Below are 21,284 nucleotides of genomic sequence, written 5' to 3'. Positions count from 1 at the left end.
TGAGGTATTTGCAGATTGTGCAGTTTTGTCATTCTTGCAATGACAGGAGGGGGGCACTCTCACACAGGTTTCAGCCACAGGGTAGTTAACCCTCACTCAGTGTCTCGCACTATTTTTACATCTTAAATTAGCCAACAAAGTAGGTCAGAAAACAATGAACTACTCTATGAGTGAACCTAGACAAAAATTTTCAATTACAAATTGTCCAGAGAAACACCCACTGTAAAGTTCAGACCCACCCCAGACGGGTGATGAACTTTCCATTAAATTGTTGGCCTCTATTATTCGATTGCCCGGAACAGTTCCGAACAGCTCAAAACTGCTGCTACGACAGAAATATTACAAGTGAAAAAAAAAAAAAAAGGGTTGCTCTGCAACAGTTCTAAACAATCCAAACTGAAAAATAAAAAAAACTGGTGCTGAAAACTACAACAAAGTGACACATTACAGACACATCAGCTCTGCATTTCGCCTTCACTAGTCATCGGTGAAGGCTTTGAAAGATGCACTGCTGTTGGAACCAACCAGGAGCTGCGGCGCATTGTCCACAATGTTTTCAAGACATTGTAATATAACAAAGCCGTAAACATTTCCCCTGATGCCTATAGATTTACAATAACTTCATGGAGCAATATTTCCCTCCTAGTGGATATTACGAGCCATTTTTAGCTCAGAAAGGGTGTTTTCTGACCATTCCGTGCCAGTCAGGCCTATGTCCACCAGCAGCTCGCACCAACTTTTGGTAGCCACTGATGTGGCAATGCAAAACGCTCATGAGCAGGGGTGAGACAGCCCAAAGAGATTTGGGAGCAGTTTTCGGAGCAGCAAAATTTCGATTTTGGAGCAGAAGAATCTTGATTTGGAGCAGGTAGGGACATTTAATACATCGTCTTGTGAGCTTAAAAAATCATAATTTTAGCAATTTGAAGGGTCAAGTACACATTCCAATCAGTTTTGAATACACAGAACACTGAAACAGCCTTATGTGAAAGAATTTTTTAAGAGTATCACAAAGTTCTAACTGCACTACCTTTTTCCTAAGTAGTGATATTGTGTTGTGGATGTACACAACACTGACAACAAAACTGCCGTTAACATTATCAAATTTAAGGGCTCTGCAACCGTGGCGTGTTTTTTTACCGTTTCAGCGCTAAAATTATTATTTTTGTAATCCCAGGCTGTGTTGTACGAACAAGTGTAGTCACGGCAACAGTTGAGAAACTACGACATAACGGTTGCATAGCCCAAGCAGCCTACCCGTAGCAGTCTGTGGGGCGCACGTCCACCCGGTGATCATTTGAGTAGCGTTACTGTTTAGCCACCGAGATTTGGGCATTAAATTTCACTTCGCATACATCAAGTGTTATTAGTCGCGTGCTATGGCAACCATGCAGTCCTGCAGCTATTGGGCGCTGCCTGGGCAGGTCGCGGCGCCGCAGCGCAGCCCACAACTTTTGTGCCGACCGTTTCCCTCCCAAGCCGAGGCTTGCGATCGCGCTTCGAAGCTCAGCAACACCTCAGCATTTTATAACACCACAACGAGCCAAAAAGTTCAATTCACGAACACGATTATAGACGCACGCACCGCGTTTCGCACTCAAGGACAAATCATGCCAAAGTCGTAGGCCCCACATTTCAAAACTTTTTTTCGAGCCGCGCAACTTCTAGTAATCTCGCACCAATCTCAAACCATATCTCCGCGTTAAATCACTGTTCAGAGCCACAATGGATAGAATGAATAGACTGGAACCCAGCTGATAGCGTAAAATAAACCATGGAAAATATCGGCGATGCGCAGTGAGCGCGTGAAGTAGGCAGTAGCAGGCAGATCAGGTGGCGGCCATGTTTGTAGCCACAGCGATGCCTAATCGAGAAGGCCGTTTCAGTGAAACCGGACAGAAAGCCAATCGTGTTTTAGAAGCTATCGTTTGCTTCATTTCAGTCTTTCTATTTCTGCCATTTCTGTGTTTGCAATTGACCGACAATAAAAGCGGTAACCAGGATGCGGGAGGCTTTCGTCCCCGCTGGAACTGACACGAGCATCAAAATCCGTGCCTTTCAGGCTCTTGTGGAGCAGTTTGGTGCAATTTTCGCAATTTTCATGCTTTTGGAGCAGCTTGGCGCAGGAAAATGGAATTGTGTCAAAAAGGCGCAATATGCACAGCTGTCTCACCCCTGCATGAGCCATCAAGATGCAATGTCAGGAAGAGCCTTAATTGGGAAGAGAAACACAACTTCTTATCACTGACTAGTGCTCATGCGAGCTTTCCTTGCACAGTGCACTTATGCAGTGCACTTACTGCGTGCGAGTGTCATATGAAAAAAGAAAAAAAAAAAAAACATGCACCAGAATGTGCGGTGTTTTTAATGCAAGTGAAAAGTTTGTCACAAAATATGTTGCTGAGGTAAACATAATTATGCCTATATGTGCCTAAACGACAGTATTTGGTGCCTATAAATGCCTAAATGGCACTTTTCAGTGCCCATTGTAGGCGCCTAAAACCTGCATTTTTCGTGCCTAAAGTTCCGGTCTCTAGTGATGACTCACCAGCGGCGATAACAGAAGCTCAATGCTCATTCACAAATTCCCAATGGCAGTGGCATCAACATATCCACCCACGCTGCTCACACAACCACTCGAGGAAATCAGCCAGCAGGGCTGTTGCCTATAATACGCGCAAGGAGTCTCAACGGCTGCCTGAATACATTCCCCCCCCCCCACCAACAAAAAAGCAGCGCGATGGCTACGCTCCAAATGCTTTCCACACACATATTTGCAGCTTCCCAATTTCACCACTCAAATGAAAATGAAACTAATTCCTGCATCCTAATTTGCTGACCTAACTACCAGAGAGCTTTCCTCGTCTAGGGAATGCCTCGAATAAAAGGATGATGGGGATTGAATTCCTCGATTAAGGGCGCATTAAGAGGAAGGAGTGACGCTAACCTTGAGGGTGGACACATGCCCACCCGCTCTGCCCACAGGAAGAGAAGAGGAAGGCACCCACCGTTCGGGCACGTAGATGCCATGCTCCTGCATCTCAGCTTGGAAGGCCTCCTGGTTGTTGCAGTGGCCGCAGCGGAAGAAGTGGCTGCCCGCACTCAGGGCCTGCTTCTGCACACACACACACGCAGGGGGAACAATGCACAACACACTCCGGCATACACACCGAGAATAAAAAGAACATGCCACAGCAATGCCTGCACTCTCTCAACGCTTTTCTCTCTCAATGCTCAGGTGGTGGCCTGTTCCTCCTGACAGCCTCTTTGCCCGAGTGTGGTAGTTGGTGTAGGCACCAAGTTCTGGGCGGCAATTATTTTTTCTTCACAGTCGCGCACTTTAGATATGCATCGCAGCAGCTGCACACAAGCACAACCATTACGTTCGCTTCAGCCCCCTTTCTGCCCGCCAGCAATGGCTGCCCATTTTTCAGCACAACAGCACCACTTTTCAGGGGTCACGCGACTCCCTCCAAGCCACCCTGTGCACATTTAAACATTCATCTAGTGTACCAAGTCCTTTAAAAGACGACAGTCTTTCTTGGGATAGTCTTGGGGTAGTCTTTCTCACTCTTTCTCGTACACAAAAATTTTGGCCTGAATGTATCTGTCTGTCTCTCGATTCAGCCGCCCAGCCAAAGTTTAAAATGAATTCTTGAACAATGAGTTTTTCATGTCGACAAAACCTCTCTCAAAACCAATAAATCTGGTAGCATACTTCACACTTGCCAGCAAACATTAACCAGCAAAGAGAAAACATTAGGCAGATTAGGCAAACATCAATGCACAACTCGTGCTTGCAATGTTCTTTTAATTGAGAATAAATACTGGGCATGGTTTTTGCAATAGTAAACTAAGAAAAGCGTCGGAAACAATGCTTTCACCCGAAAATACAAAAAGGGCTCGTGCTCAAGCCTCGATTTCAAGGCAGCACCCCAATCCCAACAGTACCAAAAGGCTCCAACTGACGGCGATGCGAGGAGTGCGAACACAAGAAAATTGAATTGGATTAAGTGAACCTCTATTGGGTTCATCATTACAAGAGCATGAGAGAGGAAAGATGTGGCAGGGGTGGCAGAACACTGCCACTTTTTTTGACATTTGCAGCAAAGCAAGAAGATATGCGGCCAATTTTTTTTCAATTTCTCAGCACCCTTTCCGACAGCAGTGGTGCTGTCTGTCCCCACATAAGCAAGAAACTCTTGAGGTTTGAGCGTTGGCAACACTGAACATTCAATGTTCTCAAATACTAATTTTCGAGTTCACGTGCAGCATAAATGGTGAAACATTGCACTGAACATTAGCTAATCACTCAAGGAAGGGCCACGAAACGAGCCGTGGCGGTAATCCCGGCCACTGAATCGTGTGCAAGAACACAGGCACCTGACCGAACCTGGCCAGGCAGTCAATGCCCCCCAAACAGGGGTGAAAAGTAGGCTTGTGCAAATAGTAATACTTTAGTTCAAAGCGAATTCGAAGCGAATAGTCCTTGGAGTCGAATACTTCCAAAGCGAATTCGAGGACTTGTCAGGTGTCACTGAGCTCCCTCTCACTGAGCTTCCTGTCACTGAGACACTGAGCTTCCGGACCTGGCAAGACCTTCCTAAAATACTTCTACATCAGGTTGGCACCCATGGACGCATTGGCCATGTCTCTTGACTGATTAAAGCAACTGATGACTGCTGAAGTTCAAGCGCCGAGTGCAATCAACACCTGCTCACTGCATGCATGCCACACGGTAACCAAACAAATTGTTTCGTTACCACTTCATGTTTGAAACAATAAAACGAATGTGCACGCGTAAGAAGGCTACAGCAATGCTCTGAATGTGGCTTAGCTTGACTCCACATGTAGTCAAGATGCAGGCTGGATGTCAATGGCCCTGCGGCTTGCCTAACGAAACCAAAAGTCGTCATAGTACTTGAACGCAATTTTGACATTCGTTCACCCCGAATACTTCGAAATATCACATTTCGAAATTCAGGTCAAAGCGAATTCAAATACTGCAACATTCGTTCCAATACTCAAAGTGCTCGAATATTCGCACAAGCCTAGTGAAAAGGTGTGAGCCTGTGCTGTCACTGATGCGAGCAAAGCTGTGCTGTCCCGGCCACCCGGCCACCCACTTGAATGCAGGTGCGGTGGAAGAGCTGGCGGCAGCAGGGTGTCACCAGGACGCTGACCGACGGGTGGCTCATCTCCTCCGCGCAGATGGGGCACAGCAGGCCACCGCCCGTGTCCAGGGGCACCACGTTCTGCTGCGGCCGGTGGGTGGCGCAGTACACCCTGCACGCGGCACCCGCCACGTTGAGAAAACTACCACATTTGCACGATTGATTTTAATGAGCCCCTGATTGTATCGACTAGGTCAGTTTACTTACAAAAAGTCCGAAAAATAATTCGATACCGATTTTACTGCACTGATATAAACTAACTTTAAACTGCATTGTCAACACAGTGCGAAAAAGACCAGGGACGAACGAAGACGATAAACAAGCGACAAACCCTGGCGGAAGCGTATGCAGTGGCCACCAACACTGGCCAGTACAGTGACCTGCCTTGCGTTCACCACAGTCCTGACTCTATGAAAAGGAGGAGGAGGAGGAGGCCTAAGCAGCACTCCACTGCGTCCAGAATCTATCACACTCTCTTGACATGAACGCAGAACCCAAACCTTTCCCCTACAGCACGACTCTATGGGAGAGGAGGCTGGCCAACTACAGTGCTATGACTGGTGGAACACGCAGAGGTGTCCCTGTTGTCTATATGGGAGCTTCTGACCAGGGGTTCATTGCAGAAAGTTACTTTCTTCTTCTTCTTCTTCTCGTCTTGCGAAACAGCAGTCAGCCAGGGCAGGCGTGAATTGCTCCATGCAAGTTTAGCCCAACACGCGGTTGGCGCTGTTACAACCTCAGCTTCGCGAATGCAGAGTTCTCCCTTGTCAAGTGTCCGGGTAACACGCAAACAGCCGCCAATCCCAGCAGGGCACAGCAGTGCACCTAGCTGTACAGTCCGCAATATAATGGGGTGAGCAGTGCATCAAAGAAGAGCGTGCGCACCTTTTTGCCACACCTCACCAATTAGAGCACGGACCAATGAAGACTGAAATAATCAAAGAACTAAGGAGGTCCACACAGTCGTTGGAATGAGAACCTCAGTCCGACCTGCCAACAACAAAAGTCTTTCCTCGAAACTGCCTGCTTGTTTAAGCTAAAACATGGACAGCAGGCTTGCCTTTTTTTTGGCAAACACAATCTGGGGAGAGCGCTCACTTGTTATGAGCTCCAATTGCGGGTTTAAGCACTAAAGTAACTATGAGGTGGGCTTTAGTGGAGAATCCCTGACGTGCACTTAAAATCTCGTACACATAGGCATTTTTGTTTTCCGCTTCGCATTGTCTGGAGTGCCGTCCAGTGGCACCCTAGCCGATTGCTGCAGGCATGGCTAGAGTGCCGTCCGACGACATTCGAATATTTAGGACTAGGCTAGCGCCGCCCAAAGCACCTGTTGTTGTAGTGCAGAAGATCCGTCTTAGGTTCTTGCCCCCAAGGACAGTGGCTGGAGACCGGCTCGCCTCTCTCTCTCTCTCTCTTTTTTTTTTCATATTTAAATTGAACTATAATTTTTATGACTTAGGAACCTAAGTTTTGGTGTTTTAGATGACTTCTTTGTGTGGGTTACGTCACGTTATGTTTAGGTTAGGTTGCCTAGCTTTAAGTTACCTGGAGCGATGCAGTGCCAGACGCGGCAACTTTGTTACAACTGGGTAGCCTGTGTGGTCTCTAGCCTGCGTGGTGGCTAGTCCTGTGTGGTCTCTACTTTTGTCCCGTCTTTACCGCGCTACGTAACCATGTTAAGCAGGCACTGTCACACGATTAGTTTCAAAGTGAGAAACCACAATACAAAACCCTTTTAGGCACGAGGAGGCAAGCATGGCATGCAACATTTGGGGTGCAATGCCCACAGGTCACAACAAAAGACGTCTAGGGGCTGCGATTACAATAACAATGGCAATACTTTATTCTGACCCAGGAGAACTGGGGTGTGCTGGGAAAGCTGAAGGCCCGTACCAAGGGACCACCCGGCATACAGTGCGGAGAAAGGAGGGGGCGAGGGGGAAGAAACGCATGTAGAAGGGGAGAGGAGTAACTGCTTCTGTTCACTGCAATTCTCCCAAGGGTGGTGTTTTTGTACGCACACAGCACATCAACCCCTGCCCCAGCAAGCAACGTACAGAATGCAGCAGACATGTAAAAGGCAGCCACTAAGGGCCAACTGCACTCAGATTTCACCTCGACCAAATTTATTTTTATTGTGTAGTAAGTACCACCAAATCAGCTGGGTCACAAGTGGTAGCACCGTGAAACGCCTCGTTAATCAGTCAGAAGCGCTTAAAAAAGCTCCGCCGCAGACCACGCTGCACCTGCTGGCGGATCGCGTAAACAGCCATAACGCGCCTGTGACGCTCCAGCCGACGGGGGCTTCTTCCTCTGGCCAGCCACGCAGCTGGAGAACTGGTCATGCTCTGCTGCAAACGCCTCACCCATTTGCTGCCCCATGCGGGCGCATAGCTTGCGCGTAGGCTTGCTTACGAGCTGCTGACTATCCAGCCGCTCACTTGCCGAGTGCAATTTCACTTCAATGACCGCGGTCTCCTTGATTTCGGTTTCAAATGGCCAATTTTTGCTGACCGCTTGCGGCGTCCATGCACGTATTTCAGCCGGTTCTATTTTGCATCTTACTTTTTTTTTGCAGACTATACGGAAATAGTGTTTTCAAGAGGTAGAAATTTTGAGTGCAGTTGGCCTTCAAACGGCAGACATGTAAAAGGCGGCCCGAGCAGTACCAGGCTGACCTGAAATCGCCGAAGAACTGCAACAGGCAGTTGTGTGACACCCCGCAAGGCATGTGGAAGACCTTCTTGCAGGCCCTGAGGCAGCAGCCGACCGTGGCGCTCTTCTTTTTGCAGAACGAGCACGACTGCGCCAAGAACAACAAGAACCGGCGGTCGAGAAGCCCGCCCTGGCAGCCGGGCCAACCCCGGGCACCCACTCACCAGCCGGGTGCCTCTGCGCAGCTCGGACCGAACGTCCGCGTCCAGGAATCCGCGCAGCGGCTCGCTGTCTTGGCCCCTCTGGTGCAAGCCGCTCGAGAAGAGCTGCGATTGCGCGCATACAGAATGTCAGTACGGACGCTGTCGGCGCGGGCTCGTGCGCTGGGTCGACTCACCATGCAGAAGTAGTGCGCGTGCAGGTCTCCCTTGCTCAGCAGTTCGCCTACGAAGTCTTCCCCGTTGGGCTTGTCGCAGAAAGCGCAAACCGGACCGTGGGCATCTGGAGAGCGGGGGAGACGGTTGCTTGTACCAACACCGCTCAAAAACAACAACGCACTCTGGGACCAACTGACCCTTGTCGAGACCCTTCCTCCGTCCTCGGCCTTTGCCCCTTGTTGTGGTTCTCCTGGGAGCCATTGCCCGAACGCGGAGGTTGTCGCTGATTTCGGGACAGGGGAGACCTGCGATGCCTGCGCGGTGTCCCCTGCAAAGGCATACGAAAAATGTACTTTCTTTCCTAAATGCACCTATTCATTACTGCTTCCGCTCATAGAACTGCACGATTTAGGCATATTTAACTGTAACAGGTGACATTACACGTACCACCCAATTTTCTCTTTAGAAATTCATAATGAAACTCTACGCTTTTAATGGCTTTAAATCCAGCCTTCCAGCCGTTGGCGTCATGGTTGCCGTTAGCTGTTCTGCGGTTCGGCCGCTGCTCCCTTTCTTTGATGGTTTAGAAAAAAAAAACATTTATTTAGTAATTTTTTTGCTAAATTAACAATACTAAGTAATAAAAATTACAAATTTTGGTAGTTTGTCAACACTGTAAAAACGACTGCGCATGGACTGCGCTCGACACCCAACTCGACGATACAGGACGCATAGAGTTTCATAACAATTGGTGACATTTTTTATATTTCTTGGTAAAGGCGGAAATACCTTTTCTTCTCGCCTCGGAGAAAGGTTATGCAATTCTGATGCTTAAGAAATACATGCAGTGAATTTAGGTAGTGAGGTAATGTCAGTAATGTTCAAGTCAAGCCAGACCGTGGCCAATGCCAAGTGCGTGTGTTTACGTGTGTTTGAATGATGGTTTGAACTCTGTCTGTGCCCTTGTAGTCGTGATGTGCATAACATAAAGTTAATAGCGCAGTATATTTTAGACTGTAATGTAAAGCATGAACAGCGGCACCGCCGGTGGCGTTACGTAGTCTTACGAACCCGTGCTCGGTCGATGCGTGGCGGTGCTAGTGTGTCTATTTACTGGAAAAAGCACACATCCAGCCGGAAATTAAGGTACGCATAAGTGCCTCGGCACGTCGGGCCTTACTGTCAGCTGCTGCGACGCCCTGCCGGCACTGTGGCCTACCCGCAGCTGCAAGTCACCGTCGAGTGAGCTCGCGCGTTCTCTTCTGACCAAACATAAGCGAGTGAGCATGGTTTTATTCTGTGGCGCTTACGTAATGTAACACGATTGTTACTACGCAGGCGGCTGTACCTTGCCCCGTCATTACAACGGCTTGCACCATTGACGTCAAATGAAACGCGAACACGAACATATGAACCTGAACACACAAATAGCGCGATTTCTTTCCACGCAAGCCAGAATGACGCGTGACTTAGTTACAAAAACAAAGTTGGGAAAAGTGTATTTCCAAACGTACCAATAGCAAGCCATTATATGATCTCTACGAACCGTATTTTTCAATTTTGCTCGTTCTGCTTCATATCTTCATGTTCGCGTTTCATTTGACGCCGATAGTACATCCTCTTTCAATTCCTGCCCTGCTTTCGTTTGGGACCACATCCCTAGGATTCTTCCACAGAGAGAGAGAGCGAGAGAGAGAAATTTATTGTTCATAGGACCAAGTTCCACGTCCTCATCGTAGCCCTCAATTCATGGGGTCCGCGTAGTGCTGAAGAGTGTTCATGCAGATCCGGGGACAGCCAGAGCTTTCAGAAAGTGATTTGGGCGAGAGATTGGGCAAGGGATGGTGGGGTGCATTCCCAATCACAGAGGTGTAGATGTAGCCATTCATGCATACGTTTGTGAGGCCAGGCGTCTACCCTAGTAGCTGTTATTCTTTACCTGAGCAAAAAGTTCCTTTTAGAGCGAGAGCTCTGCTACGTTACATCTTTCAAGGTCATTCATCACGTCACAATGACCTTAAGCGGCCGTTTCTTATCGCTTCGCTTGCTCAGAGCTTTGCCATTGCAGTACCACGTGACTATGCGGGGGTGAAATGGTTGCTTTGCCAGCGCCTTATCGCCCAGTGGCGGCTGAGCTATCTGTGCATGTGGTTCAGCGCAAGCTAACCACGTGACTAGGTGAGGGGTAGATGACTGATATATGAAAATAGTTCGCTGACTGTGTTCACAGAAATGAAGGCTGGAGAAACTGACAATGCTTGCACACGAAATCAGTGCGTTGCCAGCCCTTGGTTCCGCAGTCTTGCCATTCATGGCGCGCTGGCTGGCCTGACTGCGCGCGACATCCAGTGCAAGCGAAAGATGAATCCTATCATCCAGTAGACATAGCCAGACGGCAGGCTGCGAAATATCAAGCAGAGACAATCTTTCTTGAAACGTTGTGTGCATATTCTTTGGTTTTGCTCGTGATAACTAGGTTTAGCCTGATAGCTTGATAACCTTTGCCATTTTTCTCTTCCAATTTTTGCTTTGCTCCTTTTTTTTCCTTGCCACTTCTGTTCTGTATATGAACCTTTTCTTCATTCAAATGCTTAGGTTTCTTATTTACAGTTAAGGGGGGGGGGGATTAGCCCTCCTCACTCTCGATTCCTGGCCAGTCCCTCAGGTGAGTATGTGCCAAGAAAGACACAAGGAGGAAGAAATTCTTACTGCGTACAGCACTACTTTATGGTGCTTTGGACGTTACTACAGCTTACTTACCTCACCTCTCGCAGGGGCTTCAAGCATAGAGTTCGAGCCTCTGCAATTTCTATAAAAGTTACGTTGGGGTGATGAGTCGTGTCTGCGCATTCAGAGCCGAGCCAAGCGACCTGATCACAATTCTCTGGACTGCATCGCTTTCCGCATACACTTATCAGTCCGTTTGTTTTCTTAGCACCGGGTAATCTCGGTAGTACCAACTTCTATGAAATGTTTTCTGGGCTACTAAGTTTGTGGCCTACTTTAGAGAAAACTGTGGAAATATCGGGGTATGTCTGCATTACGTCTGCCGCTGCTGTCTACCCACAAATAAGAGAAAAAAAAAGAACAGAATAAAGCAGAGTCATTGGGCAGTGTTGAACCAGCGTGAACTTTCCCACACGCTCTTGTTGTTACAAAAATTTTGCTCGCACTGGAGGGGGGGAACAGGCATCGTTTTTCTTGGAGGATGCAAATCCTATTTACATTAAATGTAGTGTTGAGGCTCTTCCACTCCTAGGTGTGCACTACGCATCCACGGCACTTTCAGTCACGTCCTTGCCCTCGATAAGCTCGTCGACCAATTTTGTGTATACCTTGTGATCCAACCTTTTCTGCAAGACCAACTTGTTCATAGGCAGTCTGCAGACCTTCTTGAAGGGTTCATTTGACAGCCAATTTCCCTCTGTACTGGGGCAGACGGGGCATTGGTTGATTTTTATCTTGTTTCACTTCAGCTCTCCCTTTCTGGCAAGCTTATCTGATGCCAACTTTGCTTCTCGTGTGATGGTATTTTGGTGGTGTGGTGTCTGAACATTCTCCAGAACCAAACATGTAATCGTGTGTACGGTCTGCTTTGTCTCCTTTGCGAGAAGGAAATGTCAGCTCGTTTGGTCAAGTATGTTTTCCCTTTCCTTTTTTTGCCTTTCGCTGGGAAGCAGTCGAATAAATATTGAATTTTCCAATCCACAGAGTCGCCATGCACCATGCTGCGTTGTACTGAGGCTGGGGTGAACAACGGTCATTGTTCATGATCCTGCAAAGCCCAATGCTTGACTGGCATGTGTGCCTTCCTGTCGAGCTGCTGTAGTGCTCGCAAGTGCGCTCGGGCTGTTGCCTCTACTAAACGAGGAACTTGGAGTCAAGGGTATGGTGGAAGCCCGTCTGGTCGGGATGCATTGCCTGGTCGGGAGAAACTGTACCAACCTGTACTTTCCTAGACTGACATTTTCGTAGCAAGATCCTCGATACTCTTGGCCGACTTTACTGAAGTGCCGGTACATTTGAACATCCCCATGTCTCAAATGCTGTTTGGTTTGCTGTCTTATGCCGAACTGTGCTGCCAACCTTCGAACTAGCCGAGGCCTTCTTCCCCTGGTTGAGCGCTGTCCTCCGGTGAGACACACGAGGCCTTGCTGAATTTCGCCCCTTTGAAGGGACCCTAAAGTATGAAGGCAAGTTGGTCTACGCCAGTAGATTGGAGTGTTGCGAATACAAATATACCACTCACAGCAGTTTGGCAGAAAGTGCCAAAAGTGTCTAAATGGGTATTGACACCCCCATACAGTTTCCTGTACTCAGGTTGTGACATCACAAATCATGAATGCATGGGGGGGAAAAGGGATTGGTGGAGGTTGCCAAAGTGTTTTCCTGAAAAAAACGCTGATTTGTGGACCTGTAAATACAAAATAAATGTATGCAAGCGCTGCTGGTGTGCTTTTCAAAATACTCTAACCACAGCTGGCAAACATTATGAAGTAGGATGCATCACCACAGGCGGTGACGCTTTGTTTCTTTCAACTTTTTAAAAAATGTTTCGCCTTGCGGTACTGGCACAGCCAAAAGATGCACGTGGCTGATCACAAAAACAAACCATACCTACTTACTAGTGCATATGCTGTATGCTTGCATATATAAAACTTGCATGAAAGTGATTTTCGCTTGTGGGTGCTAGAAAGGCATCTGCCAGACGCAAGTTAGGTTGAGGCCCACAGTTACACGCATTGACGCTACCCTGCAATACATGCTCCATTTTTGTTGTCCTTAATCACAAAATTAAAGTAGTGTCCAGTTGTAACTTTCTTGCTTCGAGCCATTCGTTAATAAAGGTGTTCCACTCCACTCCACTCGGCTGAAATATTGGCACGGATGGTTTGAAAACCTTCCTCTGTGGTTAAAATTGCAGTACACATGATTGGAGTTAAGTCTCGCTGTGTCTTGATGAACGATGTACAACTTTGCTTTTTCATTGATGAAAATACTATAACCAAATTTCGATAGGACAGCAATACAAGCCTGCTTCTTTCCAAGTGCGGAACTTCCACAATTTCACGCGCTTTTTAACTTCAGAGATGAAATCCAAGGTTTGACGAAAACTCGTCTGGTCGGGTGAAAGATACATAGTTGAAGAAAGTGGTTATCACCGACCAAAGGCTTAGTTAAAAAGGCTAAAAAGACGTTTCGGCTTCCATACGGAAGCCTTGTTCACTGCCCAGTGAACAAGGCTGCCGTGAACAAGGCCCAGTGAACAAGGCTTCCGTATGGAAACCGAAACGTCTTTTTAGCCTTTTTAACTAAGCCTTTGGTCGGCGATAACCACTTTCTTCAACTTCAGAGATGTATGAAGCCTGAGTACCATGATTGTAATCTGCCAAAGCACCCTTTAACTGCAAACGCACTGCGCTGCTTAGCTTTACAAACACAGGAATAAGGAGTAAACAGATGATACACGCACACAAAGGTGAAACACACGTGCATGCGCGTCTGTGTGCGTGTTTAGTCCTGTCTCCTCCTTACTCCCATGTCTGTAAATATAAGCAGTGCAGTGTTTTCAGAGTTAAGATGCGCCAACTAGCTCGCACCCGCCGCAGTGGCTCGGTGGCTAAGGCGTTGTGCTGCTGAGCACGAGGATGCGGGTTCGATTGCCGCTCGCGGCGGCCGCTTTTCTGATGGAGGCGAAAAGCAAAAACGCCCGTGTGTACGAGATTTCGGCGCACGCTAAAGATCCCCACGTGGTCAAAATTAATCCGGAGCCCTCCACAACGGCGCGCCTCATCACCTGCGTTGCGTCGGCTGTTAAACCCTACATTCAATCAATCAATCTACCAACTAGCTCACAGGCCCACCTCACCCATCATGGAAATAGGGGAGAGAGACTTCCCGTGCTGTTTTGAGCAAGCAGATCGCTATTGCAAAGGGAGGCAGGATTCCAGCTGAGATTTAGATGCCATGGACCAGGAATGGCACATGCCCCCACTCAGAGAAGCCCTTCATCAAGTGTATTCGCCACGGTGGCTCAGTGGCTAAGTTAGGTGTTGTGCTGCTGATCCCTAGTATGCGGGTTCAGTGCTGGCCGTAGTGTCCGCTTTTCAGACAGAGGCAGAAAGCGAAAATGCCGTGGTTTCGAGATTTCCGCTCATGTTAAAGATCCCGGGTTGTCAAAATCAATCTAGAACCCTCCACTGCAGCGCGCCTCGTAACCTGAGAAGTTTCAGCGCGTTGATACCCTCAATCTTAACCCTTTTAGGATTAATGGCGTACATGTACGTCCCCGGCGAACATCTTCAAAACTTCAAAATGGTCACGGACGTACATGTGCGTTATCGCTGGTACGTTTAAAAAACGCGCCTTTCTCAATCATTTCTCTCGCTTGGCATGTGCTGCCACACTGCGGAAATCCGCGAAATTTTTTTCTTGCACCGATGGCTTTTCTTTTATATATATTTTTTTATGCTTTACTACAGCGGTGCACGTCGGGTCACGTGCGGGAGCGCTGCGGCTGGTTTCGGTTTCGACCTCCTGGCGCTTCCCGCTTCTTGTGCCTGCGAAATTTTCTTAGAATTTTTTTTTTAATGATACTCATGAATAAACCACGTGTATGTAACAGCACAAACAATTTTTCTGTCACTTTACGGTCACTCTAAAAAAATGACATTTTTTAAAAATAGATTCGTCCAGAAAATTTATGAGCAATAAAGAAAATCGACCCTGGCGGGTCGCATTTGGCGAAAAAATTTAAAGGGTTAATTCCTTCACGCAGTGGCCGGCCCGGAGATGCTGGTGGTGGCCTTGTGTGGTGTGAGCTGCTTGGCTCTGCTGTTTCTCCTGTTGGCCAGGTGGGTGTGATGTTCAATTCAAATTCAATTCAAATTTATTTTTATTTGTTCTCAAACATGCAGACAAATTATTATACAGGCGAGGGTCCCAGAGTCTGATGACTGTAACGGGACCCTCGATAAGAAGAGCAAAACGCGAATCTATAAGGCAGCAAAACAAAACAAATATATATGACCACACTTGGTCAAGAAAAGGAAACCCAAATACCAAGAGACATAGTTTTGATGGTCAGCAAGCACTGAATTAAACAAAAAGACATAAATAAACAGCAGGAAATGAAAGTGAACTACAACATTACAAAATAAAAGCATGAAAGAACAAACACAAAGAGCAAAAAAAACGAACAAATGGGTGCAGCAGCCGGTGACAGTGACTGCACCCATGGATGCTTTTCGCAGGTATGGCCGGGACGTCCTGGGCGGCCACTCGGTGACCTACGTGGCGCAACACAGGGAGTGCCACCCCATGCTGCGGGTCCACAACCCCTTCACGGTGGCTGCTAGTGGCAACAATGAGGGTAAGGCGGGGGCTGTTAGGGCATGGGTCCACAAAAGTGTTGAAACTTTGGAGCTGGTTGGTACACAATCGCAAAGCCGAAAACAGCGTGATAGACAGGACAAAAGAAAGAAGGGGCAAACAATTGTGCTGACTAACAACCATGTGCTTTTAACAGCAGAGCCGTTTAAGCTGTTCGCTCTGCCTTGGAATGTTACCAGAAAACTCAGCCCAGCCAAGCGCACGTGAGCGTGCGCCACATGAGGAGCTCACAAAAAAAATTCCAAGTGGACGTCTGTGTGCGGCTCGTGAGGAGCACCCAGCTTCGGCCAGCTCAACTTTCGAGAACACTCTGCCTGCCGTTCGCGGCGTGATCTCTCGCATGTTGTTGTCCTCTCCAGTTCACGCGCGTTTGCGCCTGAAGTGGGGAGCACAGACGCCAAACTAACGAAGCCCATTGCCGTGAATTCTGGTGCGGGCTGACGCAGTCCACTTTGGGGGAGATGTGAAAGCCTGCGGACATAACCATCCGGGCCTGCCAATCACGGAGAACTCTCAGCGGCAAGTTCGGAAATTCATATTAGGTGCAACAGCCGGGTATCCGACCAAGGGAGAGAGGCCGCCAGCTTGGTCGCTTCTCCAGCCTTGCACCATTAGTGCAAGCTGCACCAATTGTTTATTGCTTCTGGACACCGGTTTTATACGAATGAGGCTCAGTAATTATTGGAGTAGGGCTAGTTGGTGTAACATCCTTTGAAAGGAAATTGCGCTGGGTATTGCTCACAAAGACTGACACAAAAAAACATGCACTTTGAAGTGAGAAAGGCCATCTTTGCTCCCTGATGGTGCACCAGCCAATAATGTGGCACAATTGGCTGAGTGTCTTTGGCTGCACCTTCGCATGCCTTCTTGGCCTTTGTCATGTGCAGTCATGAACAAATGAAACGCAATGATTAAAATATGAACCAGCACACACTGTGGGAATGAGGGCTTCCTCGGGGGCCTTGCCAGCACTCTGGGGTAGGCCCCCACGCTAGCTCCCGGCATGACAACCATGCGGGCTCCCATGCCTACGGCAGCCCAGCAAGGTTCACCGATACGAGAACACAGTAGACAGTAGTGCCGAAGCACAGCCGTTTATTTGGGGAATCCCAAAGCATGCGAGCACAAGGCTCGACTGCATTCACGAATCACGCCGTCCGGGTCGTGACCGCGAATGGGAGCCAGGCACTCACGGCGCACGACAAACAAAGTTCCAACCTGAGATACATGTATCCAGCACCGCCGCGATGTCCCGCCGAACCAGCCCTGACCAGGTCTCCGACGAGACTCTCCCGACTCCTGCACGCTCCCGAAGCGCGCGCCGGCTCCGAATCGCGGGTCGCGGTTCTCCAGGATTCCCACAACACAAATAGCGCGATTTCTTTCCGTGCAAATGAAATTGTTGAATGGCTTTATTACAGTAACAAAGATAGGAGAGGTGTCCTTCGAGATATACCACTATGGAGCCACTATTCTATCTCCACTATCCAGATTCTTTGATTTTGCGTGTCCTGGGTCGCATTTTTGTGTTCCCATTTCATTTGTCCGTGACTGCACCTTTCACAGCAAGGCACATAGTGGACGCTTTTTGTTGCTGGAGTGCAGCATCCTTCGTTTGCCAATTTGGTCAGTTTATCGGCTTAATTTTGCGTTTTTCTTTTTTTTTTGTGCGGTCTTTGTACTTATCATTTCAACTCTCTTGTTTCTTTGTGTTTTCTTTTTCTGACTTTTTTCCTCACTTTCTACAATTTCTACTCCCTATTTTTTTCTAGTGTTCTTCTTCATTTTGCTCTCTGTTATTGCATACCACGGTCCGTCATTTCCTATTTATTTCCCGTATCCCCATCCCCATGTTTAGAGTAGCCAACCAGACAGTTCCTGGGTTAAGCAAAAATGCCCGTGTGTCTGAGATATCCGCGCACGTTAGAGATCCCCAGGTAGTCCAAGTTAATCCGGAGCCCTCCACTACGGCGCGCCTCATCGCCTGCGTTCTGTCGACGCGTTAAACCCTACAATCAATCAAATCAGTTCCCGGGTTAACCCCTCCCTCCATTTACTGCTCCTTCCTTCCTTCCTTCCTTCCTAGTTGAGAGCTGAGCAGAGCTGCTGTGCTGATCTGTTGTCCTGTCTCACATGAAGGCAGTGTTTGTGAGAGTGAAAGCAATCCGCGCCATAGTGCTCGCTGGGCTTCCGCCAAGTCCGCGTCCTTGTGCGTGGCACCTTTGCTGTGCAGGCGGTGTGGAGCTGTGTGTGCGCAGCGAGTGCGAGTGCCAGCTGCGACTGTACTGGGGCCTGAGCTACGCAGCCCTGGTGGGATGGCCGCGGTTGCCGTGGCCACGGCTGCGGGATGAGTGCCAGGCCGGAAGCCTCTGGGAGGCCCAGTGTCTGCACCAGGATGCACTTGTCAGGTGCGCTCCTCCTCCTCTTCCTCCATCTCTTCATCATCATCCTCATCGTTATCTTAAGCTTGGTTGTGTCCACTACAGGACGGAGGCCTCTTCCAAAGATCTGCAGCCACGCCTGTTGAGTGCCTGACGGCCAATAGTGTGATTGTATAATCATTGGGAGGTTTTTAGCAAATGTACCCAACTAGGGTTGCTAAATACTTGTCTGGTGAGAAAACATTGTTTGTGCCACATGGAGCCTCACCTAGCATGGTTGAACCTATCTAGTACAGCCTCCCGTGGTATCCCGCGGCGTTATATACCGGACCAGGCAACATTTTGAACCTGGTACAACGCTCTAGAGGCGTAGCATGGAAGTTGCATAGAGTGCGCAAGGAGAGCGGCAACGCTTTCCCTTGCGCTTTCTTCTGGCCCGTAGCACTTTCCATCATCATCATCGCTACCGCCACCACTGTCCTTTTCATTCTCTTCCTCTTCCTCCATCTCTTCGTCATCATCATCAACCTCATCATCATCTTCCTTTTCACCTTCCTCTTCTTCGTATGTGTTCCACTCTGGGAAAGCAGGAATGAACGTACAGGTAGTTGGGTTGCTACAAAGCATAGCTGTGCAATGGTCTCGGAAACCTTCAAGCTCCAGAAAACTTCCCCCAACTCTAAGGTTCGAACCAGGCAGGTCTGGTCGTCTAGGGCCCCACCTGTGCAAACTGAGCTAATTGGGAGGCCAGCTGCTTGTGGGGTGATAGCGAATGAATCGACAGCTTGAAGGAGAGACAGGTGTTGGTAAGACAAACAGAGCGGACAAAAGACAAGGAGTGAAGTAGCACAGGTCTCCCCATTGCTCGCCCAATGTTTCATTTGGCCAGTGGGCATGACCTCTGCCTGCTCCTTTTTTCGCACAACATGGATGCCGAATGCGAGAGGAACTAGCTCATCTACATTGGCAGGCTAAGGCTTTACAGGACAGTAACAGAGGGTGGGAGCATCAGTCCATGTATAAACTCAGCGAAGGAGGTGTGAGGAGGGAAATGTGGAAAGTAGGGCTTACTGAAAGTGCGAGAGATTTGGGGAGGCATTCTGACACAGCACGCAGCCAGTCCATGTGCAACGCACTGCCGCACCAGCTTTGCCCTCCGCATTTCACCTCCTTACGAGTGCCGCACGTTTGTGGGAATGGTAGTAGGGTACCAGCTTAGTCCACAGGTATCGTGCACTATAAAACCGAGTGGTGCGCCTGTTTGCGATTGCTTTTTAAGTATTCTGAGATAGAGGAGCCAGTAGGTGCATCGTTTATTGTCTCAATCTTTGCGGCGTTTGTTTTCTGTAGACCTTTCCCTCTAGTTAAGATGCAAACAATGAGAAAAAACTGGTTAGTCACACCTGCTACAGCCTACTGTCATTCATGCAAACCGAACTTTCCCCCATATCAGGCCCAGCCCACTGGCATGCTGCTCTCAGCGACCCAGGAATGGCTCGTGAAGGCTTTGCACCTACTCGAAGGTGCAAAGTTCTGTCTCTGGGCAGAGCGTCGGGAACATGACCTTAAATTGGATAGATCTTAGTCCTTTGTTGAGCAACAGAACACCATGTGGTGATGCCCCAAGAAAAAGTCTTCTGTCGCTCACTCCTGCAGCCATTGAAGATTTTCTAACTTCTAGTTTCTGACAGCTTGGAAGGCAAAAAAAGGGCAAGTGAGGAGAGGGAGGAGGAAATATTGCTACTTTACGAAACTTCAGGGGCTTTTGTTACGAGGCACCTCATTCAAGCATGTACAAGCAGGCGTCTTAATGCCTGGAATAATAAGTTGTGCCATTTGGCTTCGACAGTACGTGCCAATGCAGCTTAGAGGGGCAGACAACTGAGTTTTGTGGAGTGGATGATCTCAATCCCAAATGAAGAAGGATAAGAATGGGGTGGAGTGCATTCGGAAGGCATGCTTAGGTACCGAATGGCAGCCTACCACTGTATGACAACTGCCTCTTACCGGTACTGGCGTACAGGGCAGAAACTTGGAGGCTCACTAAGAGGGTGCAGCTTAAATGGAGGACGACTCAGTGGGCAATGGAACGGAAGATGGTAGGTGTAGCATTAAGGGACAAAAAAAGAGTGGAGTGGGTCAGGGAACAAACGCGTGTTAAGGACACATTAGTGGAAATTAAGAAGAAGAAATGGACGTGAGCAGGGCATGTAATGCGAAGACAAGATAACCGCTGGTCATTAAGGGTAACAGAGTGGATCCCTAGAGAAAGCAAGCGTTGCAGGGGGCGGCAGAAAGTTAGATGGCAGACGAGATCAAGAAGTTTGTGGGGATAAATTGGTCGCCGTTAGCAATGGATAATTGGAGATCTATGGGAGAGGCCGCTGCCCTGCAGTGGGCTCAGACAGGCTGATGATGATGATGATGAAAACAATAATACAATGTAGGCTTTCCTATTTCTTTTGTGGTTTTTGAGTCGCATTGAAACCGATGGAGCGGTTTGTGTATGTACGGCAGTGTCACATTTACACGCTACATGGCGCCACCTTTAAAACTTTAGAAATCGTAGGGCCAAATTAAAGTTTTATTCAGAAATTCCTTGTGCTTACCCCTTTTACAAAAATCGGTTGTCTGTTCCCTTAGAGTGGATCGCCAACAGTCGCAGCCATCTGTTGCTTGGTGAGGACGCTGCAGATTGCGAGCAATGCAGGAAGCGGTTAACACTAATACTAGTACAGACATTTCACGACTTCACGACGTTTCACGACAGGATGAAAGCCCCTGTGGAAGTACAACTTGCATTATTTTTACCTGTTATCTGATATTGGGCAACGGGGCGGCTATGCACACTTCGTACGGCAAAGGTCCACAGTTCTAAATACCCACACATCACTTTTCTTCTCTTTTCAAAATCTTTTCACAAACCCTTTAAGATAGTCGTGCTTTCCAGGTGGGGAGAACAAAACACAAACAAACCATGTGCCTTCGATCAACAGCGGAGTGGTTTACTGGCAAAACTGGGCATGCTAGTACATGATCGAGAAATCAGTGCGAAAAAAAATCCTGGGCCAACCTGGGGAGGAGCGAAGCGTGCAGTGTAAAAGTGCATTCCTGGTGCCTTGGCGTTTTTGCCAATGGAGATGAAACCGCTGGGGGCTGGGGGGTAGAGGTATGCAGCTTTGCTGTAAAAGTCTCTTGTCTTTGAAGCACCACGAAGCTCTTTAGTTCGAGGCATGAACGACTGTCCCGGCGTTTCTTTAGTATGTGTTACAATCTAGCACGAGGCGTAAACGAGTTTCTTG

The 21,284-nt window shown here is 48.3% G+C and overlaps 2 protein-coding genes across 3 annotated transcripts in view; one reads left to right on the top strand and one right to left on the bottom strand.

The window, feature by feature from the left end:
• Positions 1–8,763, bottom strand: part of LOC144148168 (E3 ubiquitin-protein ligase PHF7-like) — a 31,118-nt gene extending 22,355 nt beyond the window's left edge. Inside the window, exons 1-7 of the mRNA XM_077679748.1 lie at positions 8,657–8,763; positions 8,407–8,537; positions 8,230–8,333; positions 8,057–8,158; positions 7,856–7,980; positions 5,127–5,286; positions 3,009–3,115 (exon numbers count right to left, since the gene is read on the bottom strand). Coding sequence (XP_077535874.1) covers positions 3,009–3,115; positions 5,127–5,286; positions 7,856–7,980; positions 8,057–8,158; positions 8,230–8,333; positions 8,407–8,470 — 662 coding nt within the window. The 5' untranslated portion in view covers positions 8,471–8,537; positions 8,657–8,763. The remainder of the gene's footprint in view (positions 1–3,008; positions 3,116–5,126; positions 5,287–7,855; positions 7,981–8,056; positions 8,159–8,229; positions 8,334–8,406; positions 8,538–8,656) is intronic.
• A 324-nt stretch (positions 8,764–9,087) lies between these two features.
• LOC144150122 (cell growth regulator with RING finger domain protein 1-like) overlaps positions 9,088–21,284 on the top strand; it is a 19,523-nt gene continuing 7,326 nt past the window's right edge. Inside the window, exons 1-4 of one of the 2 annotated variants that reach the window (XM_077681949.1) lie at positions 9,088–9,355; positions 14,988–15,063; positions 15,463–15,581; positions 17,835–18,009. In XM_077681949.1, coding sequence (XP_077538075.1) covers positions 15,002–15,063; positions 15,463–15,581; positions 17,835–18,009 — 356 coding nt within the window. In that variant the 5' untranslated portion in view covers positions 9,088–9,355; positions 14,988–15,001. Of the gene's footprint in view, positions 9,490–14,987; positions 15,064–15,462; positions 15,582–17,834; positions 18,010–21,284 lie in introns of both variants that reach the window. The other variant, XM_077681948.1, reaches the window with a different exon arrangement.

Source organism: Haemaphysalis longicornis, unplaced genomic scaffold (genome assembly GCF_048455015.1).
Source record: "Haemaphysalis longicornis isolate Haplotype H1 unplaced genomic scaffold, Haemaphysalis longicornis Haplotype H1 scaffold_8, whole genome shotgun sequence".
In the NCBI taxonomy this organism is placed as follows: Eukaryota; Metazoa; Arthropoda; class Arachnida; order Ixodida; family Ixodidae; genus Haemaphysalis; species Haemaphysalis longicornis.
This window is presented reverse-complemented; position numbering and strand designations above follow the sequence as displayed.